This window comes from Carcharodon carcharias, chromosome 24, assembly GCF_017639515.1.
Source record: "Carcharodon carcharias isolate sCarCar2 chromosome 24, sCarCar2.pri, whole genome shotgun sequence".
Classification (NCBI taxonomy): Eukaryota; Metazoa; Chordata; class Chondrichthyes; order Lamniformes; family Lamnidae; genus Carcharodon; species Carcharodon carcharias.
The window spans coordinates 17,044,971-17,071,872 of record NC_054490.1 but is presented as its reverse complement, the minus strand read 5'-3'; the positions used below and the strand labels follow the sequence as shown (position 1 = coordinate 17,071,872).

The 26,902-nt window shown below is 52.1% G+C and overlaps 1 protein-coding gene across 1 annotated transcript in view; it reads right to left on the bottom strand.

Moving 5' to 3' along the window:
• The window catches only part of LOC121269358 (centromere protein Q-like), a 55,566-nt gene extending 37,679 nt beyond the window's left edge, over window positions 1-17,887 (bottom strand). Inside the window, exon 1 of the mRNA XM_041173912.1 lies at window positions 17,453-17,887. Within this exon, the coding sequence (XP_041029846.1) occupies window positions 17,453-17,618 (166 nt within the window). The 5' untranslated portion in view covers window positions 17,619-17,887. The remainder of the gene's footprint in view (window positions 1-17,452) is intronic.
• Window positions 17,888-26,902: the final 9,015 nt, after the last annotated feature.

Here is a 26,902-nt window from a genome sequence, read left to right as displayed (position 1 = left end):
TCACCTTTTAAACAATTGGATTCCACAGATTTCAAAGCAGTTATCAGCAATGTATCAATATTCTAAGGCATAGGTTCCCTTGGCCATACAGCACTCTCACGACGAGGCTCTCTTTGCAAAGCTACGTTATCAGGGGCTGCAGCTTCTCCCTCACCCACGTTAGGAACTGGATCCCTCTGTGCCTCTACATTCTGGGGACAAGAACCCCGTGGCCACACAACACTTTCACGTCGAGGCTCTCTTAGTAAAGCTACGTTATCAGGTGCTGCAGCTTCTCCCTCAACTGCAATAGAAACTGGAGCCCTCTGAGCCTCTACATTCTGGGGACAAGAATCCCGTGGCCACACAACACTCTCACGCCGAGGGTCTCTTAGTAAAGCTATGTTATCAGGTGCTGCAGCTTCTCCCTCAGCTGCAATAGGACCTGGAACCCTCCGTGGTTCTGCACTCTGAGGCAAGGTGTCTCGTGGCCACACTACGCTTTCTCGCTGAGGTTCCCTGGATAATGCAATGTTCTTGCGGGTATGGTCCCTCTGTAGCACTGTGTTTGGAGGAAAGTGGTCTCTTGGCCAAGCACTACTTGCACGCCGAAGATCCCAGGGCAATGCAATGTTATTGGGGGTACGGTTCCTCTGCAATACTGCGTTTGGGGGAAATTGGTCTCTTGGCCCAACAATACTTCTACGGCGAGGATCCCAAGGCAATGCCACATTATCAGGGGGACGGCCCCTCTGTAACACTATATTTGAGGAAAAAGAGTCTCTTGGCCACACAACACTCTCACGTCGAGGGTCTCTTGCCAATGCTACATTATTAAGATCATGATCAAGCGCCCTCTGTAACAGTGCGTTTGGGGGAAAATCTCTTGGCCACGCAACACTTCCACGTCGAGGGTCCCCGGCTGATGCTACGTTTTGAAGTACATGGTCCCTCTGTACCAGTACATTGGGAGGTAGACGGTCTCTTGGCCACACAACACTCTCACGCCGAGGTTCTCTTGCCAATGCTACGTTATCAGGATCAGGATCTGGGTCCCCCTGTGGCAGTGCATTTGGGGCTGGAAGATCCCTTGGCCATGCAACACTTGCACATCGGGGATCACTGTGTACTGTGTTTGGAGAGAACACAACACTCCTGCGACGAGGATCTCTGGTCAAAGCTCTATTGTCTGGAACTTCACTGGGAAATGCTCTTCTGGGATCAATGTCTAAATTAGCATCATTTAAATTTAAGTCGATATAATCTGCATCAGGACCTCTTCGTAACACTGCATTGGAATTACATGAAGTTAGGTTGTTGTTGTTATTGGTATTATCTTCGACAAGGCCTCTTTGAGGTGCACAGTCTTGTGGCTGAGCAATGTTCCCGTACCTACAGTTACTAAGCAATGGATCAGCAGAGTCAAGATCACTTTGCAGCAGCAATGAAGGCACAACAGGATTAAAATCCCTCTGTAGCACAGTATTTTGTGGTAATGTGCCTTCTGGCCAAGCAGCAGCTTCACGTTGATGCACTCTTGGTCTGTTTGGATCTCCACCCAATAATGGACTATTATCAATTTCAAAATCTCTCTGCAACCCAATGTTGTGACGAAGAGGAATTTGTGGCCAAACAATGTATTCACTTTGATGCTCTCTCTGTAGCACTATGTTACTGGGAATAGGAAGTCCACATGTATTCTGGATTGTAGATTCACTTTGTGGTACAAGACTACCACGTTGAGATACCCTTGGTATAAGAGCTACGTTACTTGACGCATCATCTTGAAGCCTTGGATAATTCTGCAAACTCCTGACTTGCCGCTGAGCTCTTCTTGATAATGCAGCATGTTTACTTGATGGACCTCTGCCTAAAACATTGATATCAGGCTCAGGGTATCTCCGCAATGGACGGACCTCTCGCTGAGGATATCTCCGCGACTCAAACGTCAGACCAGGTTGGTTTGGTGGCCAAAACCCATGCTGGTTCCACTTCGAAAGTCCAAAAGAAGTCCCTGCAAAATTGCTTTGGTTATATGGTGCTCTTGGCCGACAATGCAAAGGGCCACAAAATGCTTTTGCAACAATGCTCTTCCTAACACATGCTGTTTTTTTAATAGCAGCTTTTCTTTTGCAGTGGCGTGATGCTCGGCGACCTGGGAATGCAACCCTCTTTTTCTTTTTGCTTTTTGCACTGGCAGATTGTTGATTAAGCCGTGCTCTTGGGATTGTGGTCTGTGGTTGACGTGTTGCTCTCAAACAAACATTTGCTTGGGATCGTGAGGTTCTCACTTGCGAATAAACTCGCTGACCCGTTAACTTTTTGGAAGCAGTACCTTGTCGATGAGGTGCTTTTTTAGAAATTGTCTTTCTGTTTGGCGCTTTTGTGCAAGCAGCCTTACGCTTACTAGCTGCTCTCTTAAAAGCAGCCTTCTGCCTAACACGTGTTTGTTTAGGAGTAGCCCTTGGTCTGGTTGATGCTCTTCTGCCAGTGGTCTGTTGCTGAGAAGTTGCTCTTGAACGAGCAGTCCCTCGCCGACGAGATGCTCTTGCACAAGCAGCCAATTTGTGTCGGGGGGCTCTCGCAGTTTGTCTCCGACGTGCAGATCTTGCACGGGCACTTCCTTTTCGGCGTGGTGGCCTGGTGGAGGCCCTCCTTCGCCCGCACCTTGCTGGAACCTTTGGTCGGCGTCGCCCTTTAGCGCCACGTGGCGCTCTAGCGCCAGTAGTACGTCGCACCTTCGCCACTCTGCTGTTGAAGGTCTGTCACACCTTTTGCCAGCTAGAGTCGCGTACACCTCTTAAGCTTGAGGGCTATGGTGAGCAGCAGGGTTCTCACACTCACTGGGCTGTTGGGAGGTGGTTGGTTACATTGCTCACGGTGAGCTTGGTGCCTTGCTGACCTCTGGATGATGGGGCCTCAGTCCTGCTGATACGTCTCTCAATTGTTTGACCCACTGGGTGGTCACCTCTCGGTCACGATAACTCACTTGGCGGCAGTTCTTCTGTTATGCTCCCTCTTTGGTCTCTTGTTGACAAATGACGGTCAGATGGTAGGTATGCTTACCTGTCAGGGTGAAGTCCTTGTCTTAAATTTTTGTTAAACTGCAAAACCTGGGGGAGGGGTGGCAAAGTCTCAGATCACATCGGCATTCCTCGGCATCTCTCAACGCCAACTTTGGGCTCAACTTGAATGTGGTCTCGACGCCAGTCACACAATTCTTGCCAATATTAGGGGGGCGAGGGGGGGAGGTGGGCGGAGGGCAGTGGGGGCAGGCGTTTCCGCCCCGTCAGATAACAATCTTTGGCAGTGCTGGCGTGATAGGGGGGTGGGGGAGGTGGGGCAGTGGGGAGATTGCAGGGCAATGGGAGGCTAAAAAGAAAGAAAACTTTCAGTCCGGTCACATGTCACTATCTTGCCGTCACATGGCGGTCGCCAAGGGTGGCCCCCCCCCCCACCCCCTTCTTCACATGGCGTCACGCCGGGCCGGCGGCCTTCCAGTCTCCATCGGCCCTCGTTCCTCCAGACCAAACACCCCGATCCTCCCTCGGGATTTTTTTTTTCTTCTTCCTCTTTCCGGAAAGGAAAACGTAAAATTGCCCCTCCTGTCCTTTCAACCCTCAGGGGCAGCTGGCTCTCCCTCCCTTCCCACCCTGGGGCCTGCAGAAGAGAAACACACACAACTTCCTTCACAAACAGACACTCGGAACCATCGAAAACTCGAATGAACACATTTTAATTCAATGGACGAACGGTCGCTTCCAACCGTCGTCGAAACGACAGTTGGAAAATGGTTCGGTGGGGGGCGGGGCGGACCACGCGCAGGGGGGGAGGGGCAGGGCGGGGTGGGTTGGCACGCGGGAAGCTCGGGGAGAAAGGGGGCGGGGCGAAGTGAGCTAGGTCGGTTATGCGCACGCGCGATGGGAGGTGAAGGCCGACGCACCTGGTACGGAGTGAAAAAAAAAGAGGGGGAGGGGGTGGTGGGGCGGCTAGCATTGCGCAGGCGCGAAGGTCGGGCGCGCGGACCTTGAGCAAGTTCGGCGCGCGCGAGGCTGGTCACCCCATTTGTTAAACCGAAAGCAAAAAAAAATGACAAAGACGAGCGGGCGCCTCGAAACCGACGCCGGGGGGGGGGCACGTGACCTCGTTAGGTCACCCAAAACAACACGAATGGGGGGGCGGGGTGAGAGCGGGCGCGTTGAAACGGTCTGCTTGATGGGGCGTGGCTTCCGAACCCTCCCTTCCCTTCCCCCACCTAATGGGAATCTGCTGGGCTGTTCCCAGCTCATCTGCTGGGATTCTCACTATGGACAACCTTCCCTTGGCGTGGGTGGCACTTTTAATTCCTGCAGTTTAAAAAGATCTGTTTACAAATTAAGAAACGGAGGGGGGGGGGGAAGAAAAGGCAGGAAGGGACATGAAAGAAGCACTTAGCAGGAGGGGAGGCCATTCGGCCCACTGGGTCCATGTCAGCCCCTTACAAGCTTCTACACAATTAGTCCCACTTCCCTGCCAATTTCCGGCTCGTGCATTTATCCAATTCCCTTCCCTTTTCCCCACATTGGTGCGGGTCTGGAGTCACATGTAGGCCCGGCCGGGTAAGTTCGGCAGATTTGCGGACCGGGTGGGTTTTTACGACAATCGACAGCAGATTCGTGGTCACCATCACTGAGGCTAGCTTTATATTCCAGATTTATTAATTGGATTCAAATTCCACCAGCTTCCATGGAATGACTTGAACCCAGGTCCCCAGAACATTTAGAAGTGTGAGGGGTGATTTGATTGACGTATGCAAGGTCCTGAATGCCCTTGACAAAGTAGACGTGGAAAGGCTGTTTCCTCTTGTGGATGAGTCCAGAATAAAGGGGGCACATTTTTATAATTAATGGTCACCCTTTTAGGACAGAGATGAGGAGAAATTTCAAAGGGTTGTGCAACTTTGGAACACTCTGCCTCAGGAAGCGATGAGGACGGACGGGGTCATTGAATATTTTTAAGGCAGAGGTAGTTCGATTCCCTTGCCAAACAAGAATCAAAGGTTATCGGGGGTAGACAGGAATGTGAAAATGCAAACACAAACAGATCAGCCGTGATCTTATTGAATGGCAGAGCAGGCTCATGGGGCTGAATGATCTACTCCTCTTCCTATTTCTTATGTTCTTATCAGCCTGATCCTCTGGATTACCAGTCCAGTGATATTACCACGATAACACCACATCCCCAATCTCTGCAGATTTCCTTTTCACGTGATAATTAAATTCCCAAGTGAAAGATATTTTTGCTTCTCCTGCACTTCCAGTCAGTGCGCTCCAAATCACAACAACTCATACTGCAAAACTTTTTCTTTCCCCCCCCCCCCCCTCATCTTACCCCTCTGGCACTTTTGCCAATTACTTTAGGTCTGCGTCCTCTGCTTACTGACGCTCCTGCCACTGAAAACAGTTTTTGCCGTCCATCCTATCAAAACACGAGAGCGCAAGCAACCCTCACGCTGTGTAGCCTTAAAGAGGCCAAAGCATGAAATTACCTAGAATGTGGCTGGAAAGTCTAGAATATGGGAGCAAAGTTTCAGAATAGGAGATCGGGCATTTTGGATTGAGATGAGGAGAGATTTCTTCACTCAGAGGGTTGTGAATCTTGGAAATTCTCAATCTGCGAGGCTTGTGGATCTGCAGTTGTTGAGTGTTATCGAGACTGAGGTCGACGGATTTTTTTTTTGGATCTATGGAACCAGGGTGGGGGAAGGTGGAGCTGATGTAGAACTTGAGCCATGATCTTACTGAATGGCGGAGCAGGGACGAGGCATTGTACGACCAACTCCTTATTCCTATTTCTCATGGTCTCAGTACAGAAATGGGACAGTTGGCCCAACAGATCCATGTGGGCGTTTATGTCCCGCACAGTTCCCTTTCATCTCTCTTCATCTCATCCTACCGAATACCCTATTCAATTCTCCATGTATTTATCCAGGCTCCCCCTATATACACCTGCACTATTCACCTCAGCCACTCCCTGTGGGAACGAGTTCCACATTCTCACCACTCTCCGGGTAAAGAAGTTTCTCCTGAATTTCCCGCTAGATTTGTTGGTGACTATCTTATCTTTGTGGTCACTAGTTTTGTTCCTCCCTGCAAACATTTTCTTCACCTCTGTCCCATCAAATACCTTTATCATTTTGTAGACCACTATCAGGTAACTCCTCAGCCTTCACCTTTCTAGAGAGAAGAGACCCAGACTGTTCAATCTTCACGGATAGTTATATGCTCTTGATTCTGGCATCATTCCAGTACATCTTCTTGCACCGTCTCCGGCACTTCTGTATCCTTTTGTTAAATATGGAGACCAGAACTGTGCACAGTAGCTCCAAGTGCATTGTAACTAAGGTTCAATATAAGCCAAATAAAACTTTTCTGCTTTTGAATTCCATTCTTCCATAAAGTTCATCAAAAGTCACACTGTGACTCAACACGAGCATTAACCTCAATTACTTTAAGTGAATTAATGCCCACGGCAAATGTAGGATCAGGAATAAGACCATTGAGCCCATCAAGCCTATACTGCCATTCAACTAGATCATGGCTGATCTGTACAACTGACAATGCAGCACTCCCTCAGTACTGCCCCTCTGAAGTACAGTGTTTCCTCAGTACTGATCCTCCAATAGTGCAGTGCTCCCTCAGTGCTGACCCTCCAACGAGTGCAACGCTCCCTCAATACTGACCCTCCGACAAGTGCAGTGCTCCCTCAGTACTGCACCTCTGAAGTTCAGCGTTTCCGCAGTGCTGATCTTCCAACAGTGCAGCACTCCCTCAGTACTGACCCTCCAACGAGTGCAATGCTTCCTCAATACTTACCCTCCGACAAGTGCAGCCCTCCCTCAGAATGACCCTCCGACAAGTGCAGCGCTCCCTCAGTACTGACCCTCCGACAGTGCAGCAATCCCACTGTATTGACCATCCAACAGTGCAGCACTCCCTCAGTACTGACCCTCCGACAGTGCAGCACTCCCTCAGTACTGACCCTCCGACAGTGCAGCACTCCCTCAGTACTGACCCTCTGACAGTGCATCACTCCCTCAGTACTGACCCTCCGACAGTGCAGCACTCCCTCAGTACTGACCCTCCGACAGTGCAGCAGTACTTCCAGTTTCAGGATTTGGCAGATGTCTGTCTCTCTGTGGAGTTTATTAAGGCCCAAACTTACAAGTGATGCTTTGTTCACTACAAACTGGAGTGATACACGGTCCTCTGGTAATACAGCATTTCCCCAGCTCTTACCACAGTTCTCTCAATGCCCAAACATACAGAATTGCATAGTATTTACAGTGCAGAAACAGGCCATTTGGCGTGTTTTGGCCTATGCAGGTGTTTATGCTCCACACGAGCCTCCTCCCACCCCCTCTTCATCTTGCTCCATCAACACATCCTTTTATTCCTTTCTATCTCATGTATTTATCCATCTTCCCCTTAAATATATCAGCACTATTCACTTGAACCACTCCCTGAGGTAGTGAGGACCACATTCTCACCAGTCTCTGAATGAAGTGGTTTCTCCTGAAATTCCCGATTGGATTTATTTGTTACTATCTTGTATTGATGGCCCCTCATTTTGGTCTTGTTCCCAAGTTTAAAAAAAAGCTCAAAAATGTGTTTGCCCTCTCTTTAGGCCTCCGGGATCCTAACCATGACCTGCTCTTGGAGGCGGGCAGTATGTAAACTTTGCACTCCCACCTTGCTTACCCGGTTCTACCGTAGGGACAAGTGGATAGCTGGCTGCTGACCATCCTGTGGCACTGCCGGCAGCTTCTACGTTTCTGCAAGCGGCCGATCAGTGCTGTGCTGAGGGCACATGGTGCAGCCAGCTGCTCTTCTTCAAGGCAGTCTGTCCCTCTTAAAGGAAGGCTGCACTAAACAAGATTGCTGGAATTTGAAAGATAGAAAATGGAAGACCAGGGCAGAGAGAGAGGATCCCCAGCTGACGGATACAGCACTGGAGGCATTAGCAATGGAGGGAGGCTGGAGGAGAGACGTCATGGTCCTGCTAGGAGAGACGTCATGGTCCTGGTAGGAGAGACGTCATGGTCCTGCTAGGAGAGACGTCATGGTCCTGCTAGGACGCCTTCAAGGACCAACCTCAGTAAGGAACAGGAGTCCTCCAACCCTGGACCCAAGACCCTCGTCTCAGAGCCGCAAGGAGTTCAATGATCTCATGCGGATGGTCAAGGTCACTGAATATCATCATCTTTTGACACTACTCATCACAACACCAACCTCTCTTACTGCCCAATGCGCCAAAGCCCCATTACTCGCCCAGCAGCACTCCCCGGCTCTTAGGATCACACCTAACATCCAGATAATCCACCTCACGCACCTACCAGCCTCACGCCCACCTCATCCACAAACCTCCAGCTATTCAGGTGCGGCAGGCCCATCACCGAAACACAGTGCAACACAACCACTGACATTCTGTCCTCTCTCCAGCAGGACAAGGCGGCACGTAACAGGAAGGGAGCAGAGCAGAACCAGAGGGGGTGTGGGGGGGTGAACGGGTAAGTCTGCATCCACTGAAAGTCTACGTCCCCTGAGCCCTCTGGAGGAGACGGCATTCTGCAGCAGAGATTGAGGACACAGCAGCTGACGACGCTATGTTCCTGCCTCATTTGCCCTCTCAGCTCCCAGCAAGTCCTGTTCCTGGTACCTGGCTAAGGGTTGAGAAAGGTTGCTGATGGTGTAACCATGGCTGCGTTGCTTTCCATGTCTTCATGAACAACCGGTGACTCTACAGCTCAGGGGCGAGCGCAGTGGTCTTGCACACCATTAGTTTGAAAGTTCAACTCTCACTGGGGCCTGACTTGCACTTATCAATAAATTTGTTCGAGGGAATACTGCCCAGGCCAGGGCTGCTTTCTTTGGAACAAAGGCGGCCAAGGGGAGGGTCAAGTGAGATACATATTAAATAATAGCAGGCAACAGAGCAGAAACAGCACAGGGGACAAAGGGGAACGCAGCTCCTGAGCATAGAGGAGATGGTTCTCAGCATCGATGGGGCGCAGGAGATCTACCAGCACTGAGAACATCGGTGACAATGGTGCGTCCCATGCCTCGTGCCCATTCTCAACTCCCAGCTCACCCTCATCCTGCTATCTTGCAGGAGCAGCAAGCTGTTGACGCTATAGCCATAACTAGATTTTAAAAAAGTATTATTATTTATTCTCTCGTGGGATGCGGGCGTCACTGGCAAGGCCAGTGTCTGCTGCCCATCTCTAGTTGCCCTTGAACCGAGCGCCTTGCTCAGCCATTTCGGGTGAGGGGGGGAGGGGGGGGGTGGGTGCAGTTAAGAGTCAACCACATTGCTGCGATTCTGGAGTCACGTGCAGGCCAGACCAGGTAGGGACGGCAGATTTCCTTGGCGAAAGGGCATCGGGCAACCACATGGGGTTTTAACGATGATCAACAATAGTTTCTGAGGCTTCAATTTCTTATCAATTGAATTTGAATGAATCCATTTCCCCAGGGCATTGGCCTGGGGCCTCTGGGTTACTAGCCCAGTGACATTCCCACTGCACCGCAAACTTCCCCTGAAGCTTCATGTCCCACTTCCCCCTTTCTCGCCCCAACTCGTCATTTCTGATCTTGTGCTTTCGGGCGCATGGGCACTGTGGCCTGACCACCCAAGGAAATAGAGAGGTGTGGGGGCCGGGGGCGGGGTGGAGCGAATAGCTCAGTGCCGTTGAAACGGTCCGTCATTTGATTGGACACTCACAGCCACCAGCTCAAATACTGGCATTGCACTTAAGAGTGGAAGGCCTGCGTAGAGCCGAAGTCAGGGCATGGTGCATCATCCACTCACCAGGGGGCAGCAGCCAGAGCCGGGGGAAAGGACAGCTCCTCGGAGGGCGAGGTGGCAGAAGGGTTCTGCTGCAGAGGACTCAGGTGAGAACCTTGAGGGGATGCATGGAAGGGTGTTGGTGGTGGGGTGGGGGGAGGTGCTGTATGGTCACACATCGCCCAGACACTGGGTGCATCAGCTGGCCTGTCATCGACAAGGAGCATGGAGGACTCTGGCCCCAAGTGGACTCGATGGGCCAGATGGACTCCTCCTGTGCTGTCATGGCTCTACAGCTCTCAGCTGGCATCTAACAGAGCTTTCTCGCTACACTGCCTCTGCTCCATCTGCCTGTCGTACTGCCATAGACTGCATCCATTTGTGCTACAGGGATGAATTTCGAACTCTCCAACTGTGCACAGTAACTCCCAGTGTGATTTGGACCGGAGCTGTGGATAGTAACTCCCAGTGTGATATGGAAACCCGAAATGTGCACAGTAACTCCCAGTGTGATATGGAAACTGGAAATGTGCACAGTCTCTGTATCACACTGGGAGTTATTGTGCACAGTTCCAGTCTCCATATCACACTGCGAGTTACTGTGCACAGTTCCAGTCTCCATATCACACTGGGAGTCACTGTGCACAGTTCCAGTCTCCATATCACACTGGCAGTCTCTGTGCACAGTTCCAGTCTCCATATCACACCGAGAGTCACTGTGCACAGTAACTCCCAGTGCGATATGGAGATCAGAAATGTGCACAGTAACTCCCAGTGCGATATGGAGATCAGAAATGTGCACAGTGACTCCCAGTGTGATATGGAGATCAGAAATGTGCACAGTAACTCCCAATGCGTTATGGAGATCAGAAATGTGCACAGTGACTCCCAGTGTGATATAGAGATCAGAAATGTGCACAGTAACTCCCAGTGTGATATGGGATCAGAAATGTGCACAGTAAACTGTGAAACGAAGAACAAAACCAGATAAATGTTTCATCAAAACGTAGAGCTGGATTTTGGTTACCGATGCGGGTAGCTCGGGTCATTAAATTCTCTGGATCGCCGGATCTGCCTCGTAAGGTACTCCAAATCGTGAGGTTTTTGCTTTGGTGGGGTGCGGACGGTGGGATGAAGTTGAGTCGGACTACAGGAAAATTCACCCCATAGATCCTAAATTGCAATCTGCATTCGGTATTCCCTCCCGAACTGCACATGTGAAATATCCCGGGTTGAAATTCATTCAGAAATTCATAAGGTTACTGCTAAAGGCATAAGTAGGCCATTCGGCCCCTCGAGCCTGCTCCGTCATTCAATACGATTATGGCTGATTTGATTGTGGCCTTAACTCCACTTTCCCGCTTTCCTCCCCATAACCTTTGACTCACGTCCATCAAAAGTCTGTCCAACTCAGCCTTGAATAAATACAGTGACCCAGACTCCACTGCTCTCTGGGGGAGAGAATTCCAAAGAGTAACGATCATCTGAGACTAGAAATTCCTCCTCATCTCCATCTTAAATGGGAGACTCCTTCTTTTGAAACTGTGCCCCGGTTCTAGATTCCCCCCCGCCCCCCCCCCCACGAGGGGGAACATCCTCTTAGCATCTACCCTGTCCAGTCCCTTCAGAATTTTACGTTTCAATAAGGTCACCTCTTATTCCTCTAAACTCCAATGGGCATAAGCCCAACCTGCTCAACCTTTCCTCACAAGACAAACCCCGTCATCCCAGCAATCAACCGAGTGAACCTTCTCTGAACTGCTTCCAATGCAAGTGTATCCTTCCTTAAGTAACGAGACCAAAACTACACGGTATTCTAGATACAATCTCACCAATGTCCTGCACAGTTGTAGCAAGACTTGCCTACTTTTATACTCCACCCCCCTTGAAATAAAGGCCAGCATTCCATTTGCCTTCTCAATCACTTGCTGACTTTTTGTGATTCATTTACCAGGACACCCGGATCCCTCTGTATAGCAGCATTCTGCAGTCTCTGTCCATTAAAATAATATTTTGCTTTTCTATTCTTCCTGCCAAAGTGGGGCAAAGTCACATTTCCCACTTGATACTCCATCTGGCAAATTATTGCCCACTCACTTAACCTGTCAATGTCCCTTTCGCAGTCTATTTATAACCTCCTCACAATTTGCTTTCCTGCCTATTTTTCTATCATTAGCAAATTTGGCTTCCACCGTCACCATCCCAGAGTATGTCCCATCCCACCGGCAGCCCTGACCCAGCAGACGTAGGGGCACAGTGGTATACAGTAAGGAGGGAGTTGCCCTGGGAGTCCTCAACATCGACTCTGCACTCCATAAAGTCTCCTGGCATCAGGTCAAACATGGGCAAAGAAACCTCCTGTTGATTACCACGTACCGCCCTCCCTCAGCTGATGAATCAGTGCTCTTCCATGTTGAATACCATTTGGAGGAAGCACTGAGGGTGGCAAGGACACAGAGGCACAGAATGTACTCTGGGTGGGGGACTTCAATGTCCATCACCAAGAGTGGCTCAGTAGCGCCAGTACAGACGGAGCTGGCCGAGTCCTAAAGGACAAAGCTGCTAGACTGGGTCTGCGGCAGGTGGTGAGGGAGCCAACAAGAGGGAAAAACATACTTGACCTCATCCTCACCAACTTGCCCGCGACAGATACATTTGTCCATGACAGTATCAATAGGAGTGACCACCGCACAGTCAGTGTGGAGATGAAGTCTCGCTTTCACATTGAGGATACCCTCCATCGTGTTGTGTGACATTACCACCATGCTAAATGGGATAGATTTCGAACAGATCTAGCTACTCAAGACTGGGCAACCATGAGGTGCTTTGGGCCATCAGCAACAGCAGAATTGTACTCGAACACAATCTGTAACCTCACAGCCCGGCATATTCCCTGCTCTACCATTACCATCAAACCAGGGGATCAACCCTGGTTCAAAGAAGAGTGCAGGAGAGCATGCCAGGAGCAGCACCAGGCATAAGGGAAAATGAGGTGTCAACCTGGTGAAGCTGTAACACAGGACTACTCGCTTGCCAAAGAGAATAAGCAGCAAGAGATAGACAGAGCTAAGCGATTCCACAACTAACAGATCAGATCTAAGCTCTGCAGTCCTCCCACATCCTCCCACCACTGGTGAATGGTGGTGGACAATTAAACAACACACCGGAGGAGGAGGCTCCACAAATATCCCCTTCCTCAATGATGGGGGAGCCCAGTACATTTTTGTGAAAGGTAAGACTGAAATATTTGCTACAATCTTCAGCCATAAATGCCAAGTGGATGATCCATCTCGGCCTCCTCCAGAGGTCCCCAGCATCACAGATGCCAGTCTTCAGCCAACTTGATTCACACCACGTGATATCTAGAAACAGTTGAAAGCACTGGATACTACAAAGGCTATAGGCCCTGACAACATTTCAGCAATAGTACTGAAGACTTGTGCTCAACAACCTGATGCTCACCAAACTGTTCCAGTACAACTACAAAACTGACAACTATCCAGAAATGTGGAAAATTGCCCAGGTATGTCCTGTACACAAAAAGCAGGACAAATCTAACCCGGCCAATTACCGCCCCATCAGTCTACTCTTGACCATCAGTAAAGTAATGGAAGGTGTCATCAACAGTGCTATCAAGCGGCTCTTGCTTAGCAATAACCTGCTCACTGATGCCCAGTTTGGGTTCCGCCAGGGCCACTCAGCTCCTGACCTCATTACAGCCTTGGTTCATAGGCAAAAGAGCTGAACTCCCAAGGTGAGGTGAGAGTGACTGCCCTTGACATCAAGGCAGCATTTGACCGAGTGTGGCATCAAGGAGCCCTAGCAAAACTGGAATCAATGGAAATCGGGGGAAAACTCTACTGATTGGAGTCATATCTAGCACAAAGGAAGATGGTTGTGGTTGTTGGAGGTCAGTCATCTCGGCTCCAGGACATCACTGCAGGAGTTCCTCAGGGTGGTGTCCTCGGCCCAACCACCTTCAGCTGCTTCATCAATGACCTTCCTTCCATCTTAAGGTCAGAAGTGGGGATGTTCGTTGATGACTGCGCAATGTTCAGCACCATTTGTGACTCCTCAGATACTGAAGCAGTCCCTGTCCAAATGCAGCAAGACCTTGACAATATCCAGGCTCGGGCTGAGATGCCCACATCCCATGAAATATACAGTCTGTATCTTCATCCAAGTCATTAATGTAGATAAATATTTGAGGCCCCAGCACTTATCCCTGCGGCACTCATCTAGTTACAGTTTACCAAACTGAAAATGACCCATTTAATCTGACTCTCTGTTTCCTGTTAGTTAGCCACTCCTTGAACCATACTAATATGTCACCCCAATACCAGGAACTCTTGTATAGTAACATTTAAGTGGCACCTTAGCAAATGCCCTTTGGAAATTCAATTTTTAAAAATAATTTGTTCATAGGATGTGGGCATTGCTGACTAGACCAGCATTTATTGTCCATCCCATTGCTGTGGGGTCTGGAATCCCATGTAGGCCCAGACCAGGTAAGGACAGCAGATTTCCTTCCCTGTAGGGCATTAGTGAACCAAATGGGTTTTTATGACAAATCTCAATTCCAGGTTTTTACTGAATTCAAATTCCACCATCTGCCATGGAGTGATTCGAACCTAGGTCCCCAGGCCTCTCGACTGCCAGTCCAGTGACAATACCACTACACCACCACCTCTCCTAAATACACAATATCTACTGGCTCCCCTTGATCCACCCTGCTGGTTAAATTCTCAAAGTATTCCAATGAATTAGGCAAACACAATTTCCCTTTCACAAAACCATGTTGACTCTGCCTGATTATATTATGATTTTCTAAATGTCCTTCTACAACATCCTTAATAATACATTCTAGCATGTTCCCCTATGACAGATGGTAGACGAGCTGCCCTGTAGTTTTGTTCTTTCTATCTCCCTCCTTTCTTGAATAAAAGTTTTCCAATCCGCTGGTATCTTTCCAGAATGTCGGGAATTTTGGAAGATTGCAACCAATGCAACCTCTCTCTCTGCAGCCCCTTCTTTTAAGACCCTAGAATGCAGGCCATCAGGTTCAGGACAATTGCCAGCCTTTGGCCCCAATATTTTTCTGAGTACTCTTCTCTAGTCACAGCGATTGCTTTAAGTTCCGCCTGTCTCTTATGCCTTGCTACTATGCTTGGGATGTTTCTCGTGAAGACAGAAACAAAATGCTTGTTCAAAGTCTCTGCCACTTCCTTCTTTCCCATTATTAATTCCCCAATTTTCAGGCTTACCACTGCATTGTACTCCTTTTGTTCAATTTGATATCAGACTGAAATTCCTCAGTTAACCACAGACGATGGATCCTACTCATACAGCCTTTCTTTCTCAGTGGACCATACCTGTGTTGGGAGTTACGGTTAATCTTAAATCCCTGCCACTGCTTCTCTACCGTCTTGTCTGTTAATCTGATTTCCCCTTAAGTTTCAGCCAATTCTGTCTTCATACCCTTGAAATCATCTTTATTTAAGACACCAATGGAAGGCCGACCGTTCTCGCCCACAGCCGGTTGAAGTCGTGGCTGCCATTGTTGGAGCGATGAAAACAGTGGCTGGAGGCTTCAGTAGAGGCCAGAGTCAGATTAGAGCAGGGATCTTGAAGGGTTGTAGGTGCTGGAGGGGATTACGCAGATAGGGAGGGTTGTAGAGGCTGGAGGAGGTTACAGAGATAGGGAGGGTTGTAGGGGGTGAGGAGGTTACAGAGATAGGGAGGGTTCTAGGGGGTGAGGAGGTTACAGAGATAGGGAGGGTTGGAAAGGCTGGTGGAGGTTACACAGATAGGGAGCAGTTTAGGGGCTGGAGGGGTTTACAGACATAGGGAGCAGTTTAGGGGCTGGAGGAGGTTACAGAGATAGGGAGGATTGTAGGGGCTGGAGGAGGTTACAGAGATAGGGAGGGTTGTAGGGGCTGGAGGAGGTTACAGAGATAGGGAGGGTTGTAGGGGCTGGAAGAAGTTACAGAGATAGGGAGGGTTGTAGGGGCTGGAGGAGGTTACAGAGATAGGGAGGGTTGTAGGGACTGGAGGAGGTTATACAGATAGGGAGGGTTGTAGAGGCTGGAGGAGGTTACAGAGATAGGGAGGGTTGTAGGGGCTGGAGGAGGTTACAGAGATAGGGAGCAGTGTAGGGGCTGGAGGAGGTTACAGAGATAGGGAGGGTTGGAAAGGCTGGTGGAGGTTACACAGATAGGGAGCAGTTTAGGGGCTGGAGGGGTTTACAGACATAGGGAGCAGTTTAGGGGCTGGAGGAGGTTACAGAGATAGGGAGGATTGTAGGGGCTGGAGGAGGTTACAGAGATAGGGAGGGTTGTAGGAGCTGGAGGAGATTACAGAGATAGGGAGGGTTGTAGGGGCTGGAGGAGGTTACAGAGATAGGGAGGGTTGTAGGGGCTGGAAGAAGTTACAGAGATAGGGAGGGTTGTAGGGGCTGGAGGAGGTTACAGAGATAGGGAGGGTTGTCGAGGCTGGAGGAGGTTACAGAGATAGGGAGGGTTGTAGAGGCTGGAGGAGGTTACAGAGATAGGGAGCAGTGTAGGGGCTGGAGGAGGTTACAGAGATAGGGAGGGTTGTAGGGGCTGGAGGAGGTTACAGAGATAGGGAGTGTTGTAGGGGCTGGAGGAGGTTACAGAGATAGGGAGGGTTGTAGGGGCTGGAGGAGGTTACAGAGATAGGGAGGGTTGTACGGTGTGGAGGAGGTTACAGAGATAGGGAGGGTTGTACGGTGTGGAGGAGGTTACAGAGATAGGGAGGGTTGTACGGTGTGGAGGAGGTTACAGAGATAGGGAGGGTTGTACGGTGTGGAGGAGGTTACAGAGATAGGGAGGGTTGTACGGTGTGGAGGAGGTTACAGAGATAGGGAGGGTTGTACGGTGTGGAGGAGGTTACAGAGATAGGGAGGGTTGTACGGTGTGGAGGAGGTTACAGAGATAGGGAGGGTTGTACGGTGTGGAGGAGGTTTGAGGGACTGAATTGCTTCCTGCTGTCCCTGAGTAACAGGCTCAAGGGGCTGAAGGGCCTCGTCCTGTTCTTGGCTAACACGACTGAGGGGCTAAACAGCTTACAAGTTTATAAAGAGTCTGCACAATCTTAGGTTGCTTTTATGGGAAGGAATAGGTGAGGGAGGCAAGATTCTGTTTTTTAAAAATCACAAACACAAAAGCTATTTTTAATAATAAGGGTGAGTGAAGTGATGTAAAACCAGTAACAGTTAAAAGGGCAGAAAAACTCTTACTTTAAAACAGGCGAGGTCCCAGGATATGTTTGTGGGGCCTGTGTTTAGATTTGGCAGCTGGTGAGTGCTGAGCGTGGGCCTACAGCAGGGGCCTAAATTAGAACAATACCCCCAGGCAGAGAGCTCCACTCCTGGGGATGGCAGCTTAGACTCTTAGCCTGGGCAGCAACGCCCAGACAGACATTCACAAAGAATTGAGAACTGAAGCAGGTTTTAAAAACCTGTAACGTGCTATTTGTGCACAATTCATCTGAAAGAGCTCAGGGGGGCGACTGATCAAATTCAGACTGAGACCGACACACCATTTCGAGACCCCACACGTTCTCACAGAAGTTTATGAGAAACATGGCGTGATTATAAATCTAGAAGAGGATAGAGAGAGAAACGTACCTTTCCCGTCAGGATTTAGTCCTGTCGCTCTGTCTTCCCTCTGTTTGCTGCAGAATTTAGACAGATCAGCACTCCACAGCACCACGTAGTGGGTAAGAGTTTGAACTGAACAGGAAGAACAAGATCTTGCATTTACAGAGCATCTTGATGGTTGATAAGAAGACATCAGCTCCCAAGAAAGGAACCAAGAAAGCCTTAAAGAAACCGTCAGCAAAGGGAGGCAAGAAGCGGCGAAGGTCGAGGAAGGAGAGTCACTCCACCTACATGGACAAAGCGATGAAGCAGGTTCACCCCGACACTGGCATCATTCCCAAGGCCGTGGGCATTGTGAACTCGTTCGTCAACGATATTTTCGAGCGCATCACGGGTGAGGATTCCCCTCTGGCCCATTACAACATGCGCAGCACCATCAGCTCCCTGGAGATCCAGACCACCGTGCGCCTGCTGCTGCCCGGGGAACTGGCCAAGCACGCCGTGCGGGAAGGGACAAAGACAGTGACCAAGGACACCAGCTCCAGGTAACACTCTACAATGGACTGAAAAACACATTCAACACAGACAAAATGCCCCATCGTGGTGATACAATCCAGCAACAACGTGACACTCAACCACAGGATGGAATGTGAGGAGAGGCTGTCTGATGGTTGGTCCATGGTCTAAGGTTTAAGAGGAGTCGCAAAGGAGAAGGACGAGAGGAGGAGAAAATTAGGTAGGAGAAAGTCCAGAATGTAAGACTCAGGCAGCTAAAGGCCCGGCCGCCAACAGTAGAGAGGTTTCACTGGGGGATGGAGAAGAGACCGGAATTGGAGGAGTGACGAGATCTTGCAGAGTTGTAAAGGCTGGAGGATGTTACAGAGATAGGGAGGGTTGTAGGGGCTGGAGGATGTTACAGAGATAGGGAGGGTTGTAGGGGCTGGAGGATGTTACAGAGATAGGGAGGGTAGGAGGTGCTGGAGGAGGTTACAGAGATAGGGTGGGTTGTAGGGGCTGGAGGAGGTTACAGAGATAGGGTGGGTTGTAGGGCCTGGAGGATGTTACAGAGATAGGGAGGGTTGTAGGGGCTGGAGGATGTTATAGAGATAGGGAGAGTTGTAGGGGCTGGAGGATGTTACAGAGATAGGGAGGGGTGTAGGGGCTAGAGGAGGTTACAGAGATAGGGAGGGTTGTAGGGGCTGGAGGAGGTTACAGAGATAGGGTGGGTTGTAGGGCCTGGAGGATGTTACAGAGATAGGGAGGGTTGTAGGGGCTGGAGGATGTTATAGAGATAGGGAGAGTTGTAGGGGCTGGAGGATGTTACAGAGATAGGGAGGGGTGTAGGGGCTAGAGGAGGTTACAGAGATAGGGAGGGTTGTAGGGGCTGGAGGAGGTTACAGAGATAGGGTGGGATGTAGGGGCTGGAGGAGGTTACAGAGATAGGGAGGGTTGTAGGGGCTGGAGGAGTTTACAGAGATAGGGAGGGTTGTAGGTGCTGGAGGAGTTTACAGAGATAGGGAGGGTTGTAGGGGCTGGGGAAGGTTACAGAGATGGAGAACCTTGTAGGGGCTGGAGGAGGTTACAGTGATAGGGAGGGTTGTAGGGGCTGGAGAAGGTTACAGTAATAGGGAGGGTTGTAGGGGCTGGAGGAGGTTACAGAGATAGGGAGGGTTGTAGGGGCTGGAGGAGGTTACAGAGATAGGGAGGGTTGTAGGGGCTGGAGGAGGTTACAGAGATAGGGAGGGTTGAAGGGGCTGGAGGAGGTTACAGAGATAGGGAGGGTTGTAGGGGCTGGAGGTTACAGAGATGGAGAACCTTGTAGGGGCTGGAGGAGGTTACAGTGATAGGGAGGGTTGTAGGGGCTGGAGAAGGTTACAGTAATAGGGAGGGTTGTAGGGGCTGGAGAAGGTTACAGAGATAGAGAAACTAGAAGGGGCTGGAGGAGGTTACAGTGATACAGAGGGTTGTAGGGGCTGGAGGAGGTTACAGAGATAGGGAGGGTTGTAGGGGCTGGAGGAGGTTACAGAGATAGGGAGGGTTGTAGGGGCTGGAGGAGGTTACAGAGATAGGGAGGGTTGTAGGGGCTGGAGGAGGTTACAGAGATAGGGAGGGTTGTAGGGGCTGGAGGAGGTTACAGAGATAGGGAGGGTTGAAGGGGCTGGAGGAGGTTACAGAGATAGGGAGGGTTGTAGGGGCTGGAGGAGGTTACAGAGATAGGGAGGCATGGAGAAGGTTATAGAGATAGGGAGGTCTGGAGGCGGTTACCGATATCGAGAGCGTTGTAGGGGCTGGAGGAGGTTACAGAGGTAGGGAGGGTTGTCAGGGACTGGAAGAGGTGAGAGAGTTAGGGAGCGTCGTAGGGACTGGAGACAGTTTCAGAGACTGAGACTATTGCAGGGCTGCAGCAGGTTGGAATGTTTGGAAGGGTTGAGGAGTGAGTCTGTGAAGGGATTTCAGCACAAAGATGGCACATTTTAAAATCAATGGGCTATCAGACCAGAATGTTGTAAATTTGGAGAGTCAGTACTGAGGGAGTGCTACAGTCTCCAATGGTCAGTACTGAGGGACCACTGCACTGTGCGTGGGTCAGTACTGAGGGACCGCTGCACTGTGCGTGGGTCAGTATTGAGGGAGTGCTGCACTTGGGAGGGTCAGCACTGAAGGAGTGCCTCATTTTTGGAGGGTCAATACTGAAGGAGCGCTACACTGTTGGAGGGTCAGTACCGAGGAAGTGCTGCATTGTTAGAAGGTTACTATTGAGGGAGTGCTACACTGTCAGAGGGTCAGTACAGAGAGACTGCTGCACTGACAGAGTGTCATCAGTGAGGGAGTGCTGCACTGTTGGAGGGTCAGTCCTGAGGGAGAGCTGCACTATCAGAGGGTCAATGCTGAGGGAGCATTGCACTGTCAGATGGACATTACTGAGGGAGAGCTGCACTGTTGGAGGGTCAGCACTGAAGGAGCGCTGCACTGTCGGAGGGTCAGTGCTGAAGGAGCACTGCACAGTCAGAGGGTCAGTGCTGAGGGAATGCTGCATTGTTGGAGGGTCAGTACTGAGGGAGCGCAGTGTTGGAAGATCAGCACTGAAGGAGTGCTGCACTGTTGGAGGGTTAGTACTGAGTGAGCGCTGCCCTGTAGGAGGGACAGTACTGAGGGAGTGCTGCACTGTTGGAGGGATAGTACTGAGGTAGCGCTGCACTGTGGGTGGGTCAGTACAGAGGAAGTGCTGCATTTGGGAGGGTCAACACTGAAGGAGTGCTGCACTGTCGGAGGGTCAGTACTGAGGGAGCGCTACACTGTTGGAGGGTCAGTACCGAGGAAGTGCTGCATTGTCAGAAGATTACTACTGAGGGAGTGCTGCACTGTCAGAGGGTCGGTACAGTGAGACTGCTGCACTGTCAGAGGGTCATCAGTGAGGGAGTGCTGCACTATCGGTGGGTCAGTTCTGAAGTAGTGCTGCACTGTGGGAGGGTCTGTACTGAGGGTGTGCTGCACTGTCAGATGGTCACTATTGAGGGTGAGCTGTACTGTCAGAGGGTCAGCAGTGAGGGAGTGCTGCACTATCGGTGGGTCAGTTCTGAAGTAGTGCTGCACTGTGGGAGGGTCTGTACTGAGGGATTGCTGCACTATCAGATGGTCACTACTGAGGGTGAGCTGTACTGTCAGAGGGTCAGCAGTGAGGGAGAGCTGCACTGTCGGAGGGTCAGCACTGAAGGATCGCTGCGCTGTCGGAGGGTCAGTGCTGAAGGAGTGCTGAACTGTCGGAGGGTCAGCACTAAGGGTGTGCTGCACTCTGGGAGGGTCAGCACTGAGGGAGCGCTGCACTGTCAGATGTTCAGTAATGAAGGAGTGCTGCACTGTCGGAGGGTCAGTCCTGAGGCAGAGCTGCACTGTTGGAGGGACAGTAGAGGGAGCGCTGCACTGTTGGAGGGTCAGCACTGAAGGAGCGCTGCACTGTCAGAGGGTCATGCTGAAGAAGTGCTGCACAGTCAGAGGGTCAGTGCTGAGGGAACGCTGCACTGTCGGAGGGTCAGTAGTGAGGGAGCGCTGCACTGTCGGAGTGTCAGTACTGAGGGAGCGCTGCACTCTGGGAGGTCAGCACTGAGGGAGCGCTGCACTGTCGGAGGGTCAGTAATGAAGGAGTGCTGCACTGTCGGAGTGGAGTCCTGGGGCAGAGCTGCACTGTCGGACGGACAGTACTGAGGGAGCGCTGCACTGTTGGAGGGTCAGCACTGAAGGAGCGCTGCACTGTCGGAGGGTCATGCTGAAGGAGCGCTGCACAGTCAGAGGGTCAGTGCTGAGGGAATGCTGCACTGTCGGAGGGTCAGTACTGAGGGAACGCAGTGTTGGAAGATCAGCACTGAGGGAGTGCTGCACTGTTGGAGGGTCAGTACTGAAGGAGCACTGCACAGTCGGAGGGTCAGTGCTGAGGGAGCGCTGCACTGTCGGAGGGTCAGTAGTGAGGGAGTGCCACACTGTCGCAGGGTCAGTGCTGAGGAAATGCTGCACTTCGGAGAGTCACTACTGAGGGAGTGCTGCACTGTCGGAGGGTCAGCACTGAGGGAGCGCCGCACTGTCGGAGGGTCAGTACTGAGGGTGCGCCGCACTGTCGGAGGGTCAGTAGTGAGGGAGCACAGCACTGTTGGAAGATCTGCACTGAAGGAGTGCTGCACTGTGTGAGGGTCATGCTGAAGGAGCGCTGCACAGTCAGAGGGTCAGTGCTGAGGGAATGCTGCACTGTCGGAGGGTCAGTACTGAGGGAACGCAGTGTTGGAAGATCAGCACTGAAGGAGTGCTGCACTGTTGGAGGGTTAGTACTGAGTGAGCGCTGCCCTGTAGGAGGGACAGTACTGAGGGAGTGCTGCACTGTTGGAGGGATAGTACTGAGGTAGCGCTGCACTGTGGGTGGGTCAGTACAGAGGAAGTGCTGCATTTGGGAGGGTCAACACTGAAGGAGTGCTGCACTGTCGGAGGGTCAGTACTGAGGGAGCGCTACACTGTTGGAGGGTCAGTACCGAGGAAGTGCTGCATTGTCAGAAGATTACTACTGAGGGAGTGCTGCACTGTCAGAGGGTCAGTACAGTGAGACTGCTGCACTGTCAGAGGGTCATCAGTGAGGGAGTGCTGCACTATCGGTGGGTCAGTTCTGAAGTAGTGCTGCACTGTGGGAGGGTCTGTACTGAGGGTGTGCTGCACTGTCAGATGGTCACTACTGAGGGTGAGCTGTACTGTCAGAGGGTCAGCAGTGAGGGAGTGCTGCACTATCGGTGGGTCAGTTCTGAAGTAGTGCTGCACTGTGGGAGGGTCAGTACTGAGGGATTGCTGCACTATCAGATGGTCACTACTGAGGGTGAGCTGTACTGTCAGAGGGTCAGCAGTGAGGGAGAGCTGCACTGTCGGAGGGTCAGCACTGAAGGATCGCTGCGCTGTCGGAGGGTCAGTGCTGAAGGAGTGCTGAACTGTCGGAGGGTCAGCACTAAGGGTGTGCTGCACTCTGGGAGGGTCAGCACTGAGGGAGCGCTGCACTGTCAGATGTTCAGGAATGAAGGAGTGCTGCACTGTCGGAGGGTCAGTCCTGAGGCAGAGCTGCACTGTCGGAGGGACAGTAGAGGGAGCGCTGCACTGTTGGAGGGTCAGCACTGAAGGAGCGCTGCACTGTCGGAGGGTCATGCTGAAGAAGTGCTGCACAGTCAGAGGGTCAGTGCTGAGGGAACGCTGCACTGTCGGAGGGTCAGTAGTGAGGGAGCGCTGCACTATCGGAGTGTCAGTACTGAGGGAGCGCTGCACTCTGGGAGGTCAGCACTGAGGGAGCGCTGCACTGTCGGAGGGTCAGTAATGAAGGAGTGCTGCACTGTCGGAGTGGAGTCCTGGGGCAGAGCTGCACTGTCGGATGGACAGTACTGAGGGAGCGCTGCACTGTTGGAGGGTCAGCACTGAAGGAGCGCTGCACTGTCGGAGGGTCATGCTGAAGGAGCGCTGCACAGTCAGAGGGTCAGTGCTGAGGGAATGCTGCACTGTCGGAGGGTCAGTACTGAGGGAACGCAGTGTTGGAAGATCAGCACTGAGGGAGTGCTGCACTGTTGGAGGGTCAGTACTGAAGGAGCACTGCACAGTCGGAGGGTCAGTGCTGAGGGAGCGCTGCACTGTCGGAGGGTCAGTAGTGAGGGAGCGCCACACTGTCGCAGGGTCAGTGCTGAGGAAATGCTGCACTTCGGAGAGTCACTACTGAGGGAGTGCTGCACTGTCGGAGGGTCAGCACTGAGGGAGCGCCGCACTGTCGGAGGGTCAGTACTGAGGGTGCGCCGCACTGTCGGAGTGTCAGTACTGAGGGAGCACAGCACTGTTGGAAGATCAGCACTGAAGGAGTGCTGCACTGTGTGAGGGTCATGCTGAAGGAGCGCTGCACAGTCAGAGGGTCAGTGCTGAGGGAATGCTGCACTGTCGGAGGGTCAGTACTGAGGGAACGCAGTGTTGGAAGATCAGCACTGAAGGAGTGCTGCACTGTTGGAGGGTTAGTACTGAGTGAGCGCTGCCCTGTAGGAGGGACAGTACTGAGGGAGTGCTGCACTGTTGGAGGGATAGTACTGAGGTAGCGCTGCACTGTGGGTGGGTCAGTACAGAGGAAGTGCTGCATTTGGGAGGGTCAACACTGAAGGAGTGCTGCACTGTCGGAGGGTCAGTACTGAGGGAGCGCTACACTGTTGGAGGGTCAGTACCGAGGAAGTGCTGCATTGTCAGAAGATTACTACTGAGGGAGTGCTGCACTGTCAGAGGGTCAGTACAGTGAGACTGCTGCACTGTCAGAGGGTCATCAGTGAGGGAGTGCTGCACTATCGGTGGGTCAGTTCTGAAGTAGTGCTGCACTGTGGGAGGGTCTGTACTGAGGGTGTGCTGCACTGTCAGATGGTCACTACTGAGGGTGAGCTGTACTGTCAGAGGGTCAGCAGTGAGGGAGTGCTGCACTATCGGTGGGTCAGTTCTGAAGTAGTGCTGCACTGTGGGAGGGTCAGTACTGAGGGATTGCTGCACTATCAGATGGTCACTACTGAGGGTGAGCTGTACTGTCAGAGGGTCAGCAGTGAGTGAGAGCTGCACTGTCGGAGGGTCAGCACTGAAGGATCGCTGCGCTGTCGGAGGGTCAGTGCTGAAGGAGTGCTGAACTGTCGGAGGGTCAGCACTAAGGGTGTGCTGCACTCTGGGAGGGTCAGCACTGAGGGAGCGCTGCACTGTCAGATGTTCAGGAATGAAGGAGTGCTGCACTGTCGGAGGGTCAGTCCTGAGGCAGAGCTGCACTGTCGGAGGGACAGTAGAGGGAGCGCTGCACTGTTGGAGGGTCAGCACTGAAGGAGCGCTGCACTGTCGGAGGGTCATGCTGAAGGAGTGCTGCACAGTCGGAGGGTCAGTGCTGAGGGAGCGCTGCACTGTCGGAGGGTCAGTAGTGAGGGAGCGCTGCACTGTCGGAGTGTCAGTACTGAGGGAGCGCTGCACTCTGGGAGGTCAGCACTGAGGGAGCGCTGCACTGTCGGAGGGTCAGTAATGAAGGAGTGCTGCACTGTCGGAGTGGAGTCCTGGGGCAGAGCTGCACTGTCGGACGGACAGTACTGAGGGAGCGCTGCACTGTTGGAGGGTCATGCTGAAGGAGCGCTGCACAGTCAGAGGGTCAGTGCTGAGGGAATGCTGCACTGTCGGAGGGTCAGTACTGAGGGAACGCAGTGTTGGAAGATCAGCACTGAAGGAGTGCTGCACTGTTGGAGGGTTAGTACTGAGTGAGCGCTGCCCTGTAGGAGGGACAGTACTGAGGGAGCGTTGCACTGTTGGAGGGATAGTACTGAGGTCGTGCTGCACTGTGGGTGGGTCAGTACAGAGGAAGTGCTGCATTTGGGAGGGTCAGCACTGAAGAGGTGCTGCACTGTCGGAGGATCAATACTGAGGGAGCACTACACTGTTGGAGGGTCAGTACCGAGGAAGTGCTGCATTGTCAGAAGGTTACTACTGAGGGAGTGCTGCACTGTCAGAGGGTCAGTACAGAGAGAGTGCTGCACTGTCAAAGAGTCATTAGTGAGGGAGTGCTGCACTGTCGGAGGGTCAGTTCTGAAGCAGTGCTATACTGTGGGAGGGTCAATACTGAGGGAGTGCTGCACTGTGAGATGGTCACTACTGAGGGAGAGCTGCACTGTCAGAGGGTCAGCAGTGAGGGAGAACTGCACGGTCGGAGAGTTAGTACTGAGAGAGCGCTGCACTGTGGGTGGGTCAGTACTGAGGGAGTGCTGTACTTGGGAAGGTCAGCACTGAAGGAGTGCTGCACTGTCGGAGGTTCAATACTGAGGGAGCGCTACACCGTTGGAGTGTCAGTACCAAGGAAATGCTGCATTGTCAGAAGTTTCCTACTGTGGGAGTGCTGCACTGTCAGAGGGTCAGTACAGAGAGAGTGCTGCACTGTCAGAGGGTCATCACTGAGGGAGTGCTGCACTGTCGGAGGGTGAGTCCTGAGAGAGAGCTGCACTGTCAGAGGGTCACTGCTGAGGGAGCGCTGCACTGTTGGAGGGACAGTACTGAGGGAGCGCTGAACTGTCGGAGGGTCAGTACTGAGGGAGCGCTGCACTGTCGGAGGGACAGTACTGAGGGAACGCTGCACTGTTGGAGGGTCAGTACTGAAGGAGCACTGCACAGTCGGAGGGTCAGTGCTGAGGGAGCGCTGCACTGTTGGAGGGATAGTCCTGAGGTAGCGCTGCACTGTGGGTGGGTCAGTGCTGCATTTGGGAGGGTCAACACTGAAGGAGTGCTGCACTGTCGGAGGGTCAGTACTGAGGGAGCGCTACACTGTTGGAGGGTCAGTACCGAGGAAGTGCTGCGTTGTCAGAAGATTACTACTGAGGGAGTGCTGCACTGTCAGAGGGTCATCACTGAGGGAGTGCTGCACTGTCAGAGGGTGAGTCCTGAGAGAGAGCTGCACTGTCAGAGGGTCACTGCTGAGGAAGCGCTGCACTGTCGGAGGGACAGTACTGAGGGAGTGCTGCACTGTCGGAGGGCCAGTACTGAGGGAGTGCTGCACTGTCGGAGGGCCAGTACTGACGGAGCACTGCACTGTTGGAGGGTCAGTACTGAAGGAGCACTGCACTGTTGGAGGGTCAGTACTGAAGGAGCACTGCACAGTCGGCGGGTCAGTGCTGAGGGAGCGCAGCACTGTTGGAGGGATAGTCCTGAGGTAGCGCTGCACTGTGGGTGGGTCAGTATCGAGGAAGTGCTGCATTGTCAGAAGATTACTACTGAGGGAGTGCTTCACTGTCAGAGGGTCAGTACTGAGGGAGCGCTGCACTGTCGGAGGGTGTGCTAAGGGAGTGCTGCACTCTTGGAGGGTTAGCACTGAATGAGTGCTGCACTGTCGGAGGGGCAGCAGTGAGGCAGTGGTGAGGGGGAGAGGTCAAACAGTGACCATTTCATTTGCTGGGTTGTTCCCATTGTTAACCGCGCCCCTCC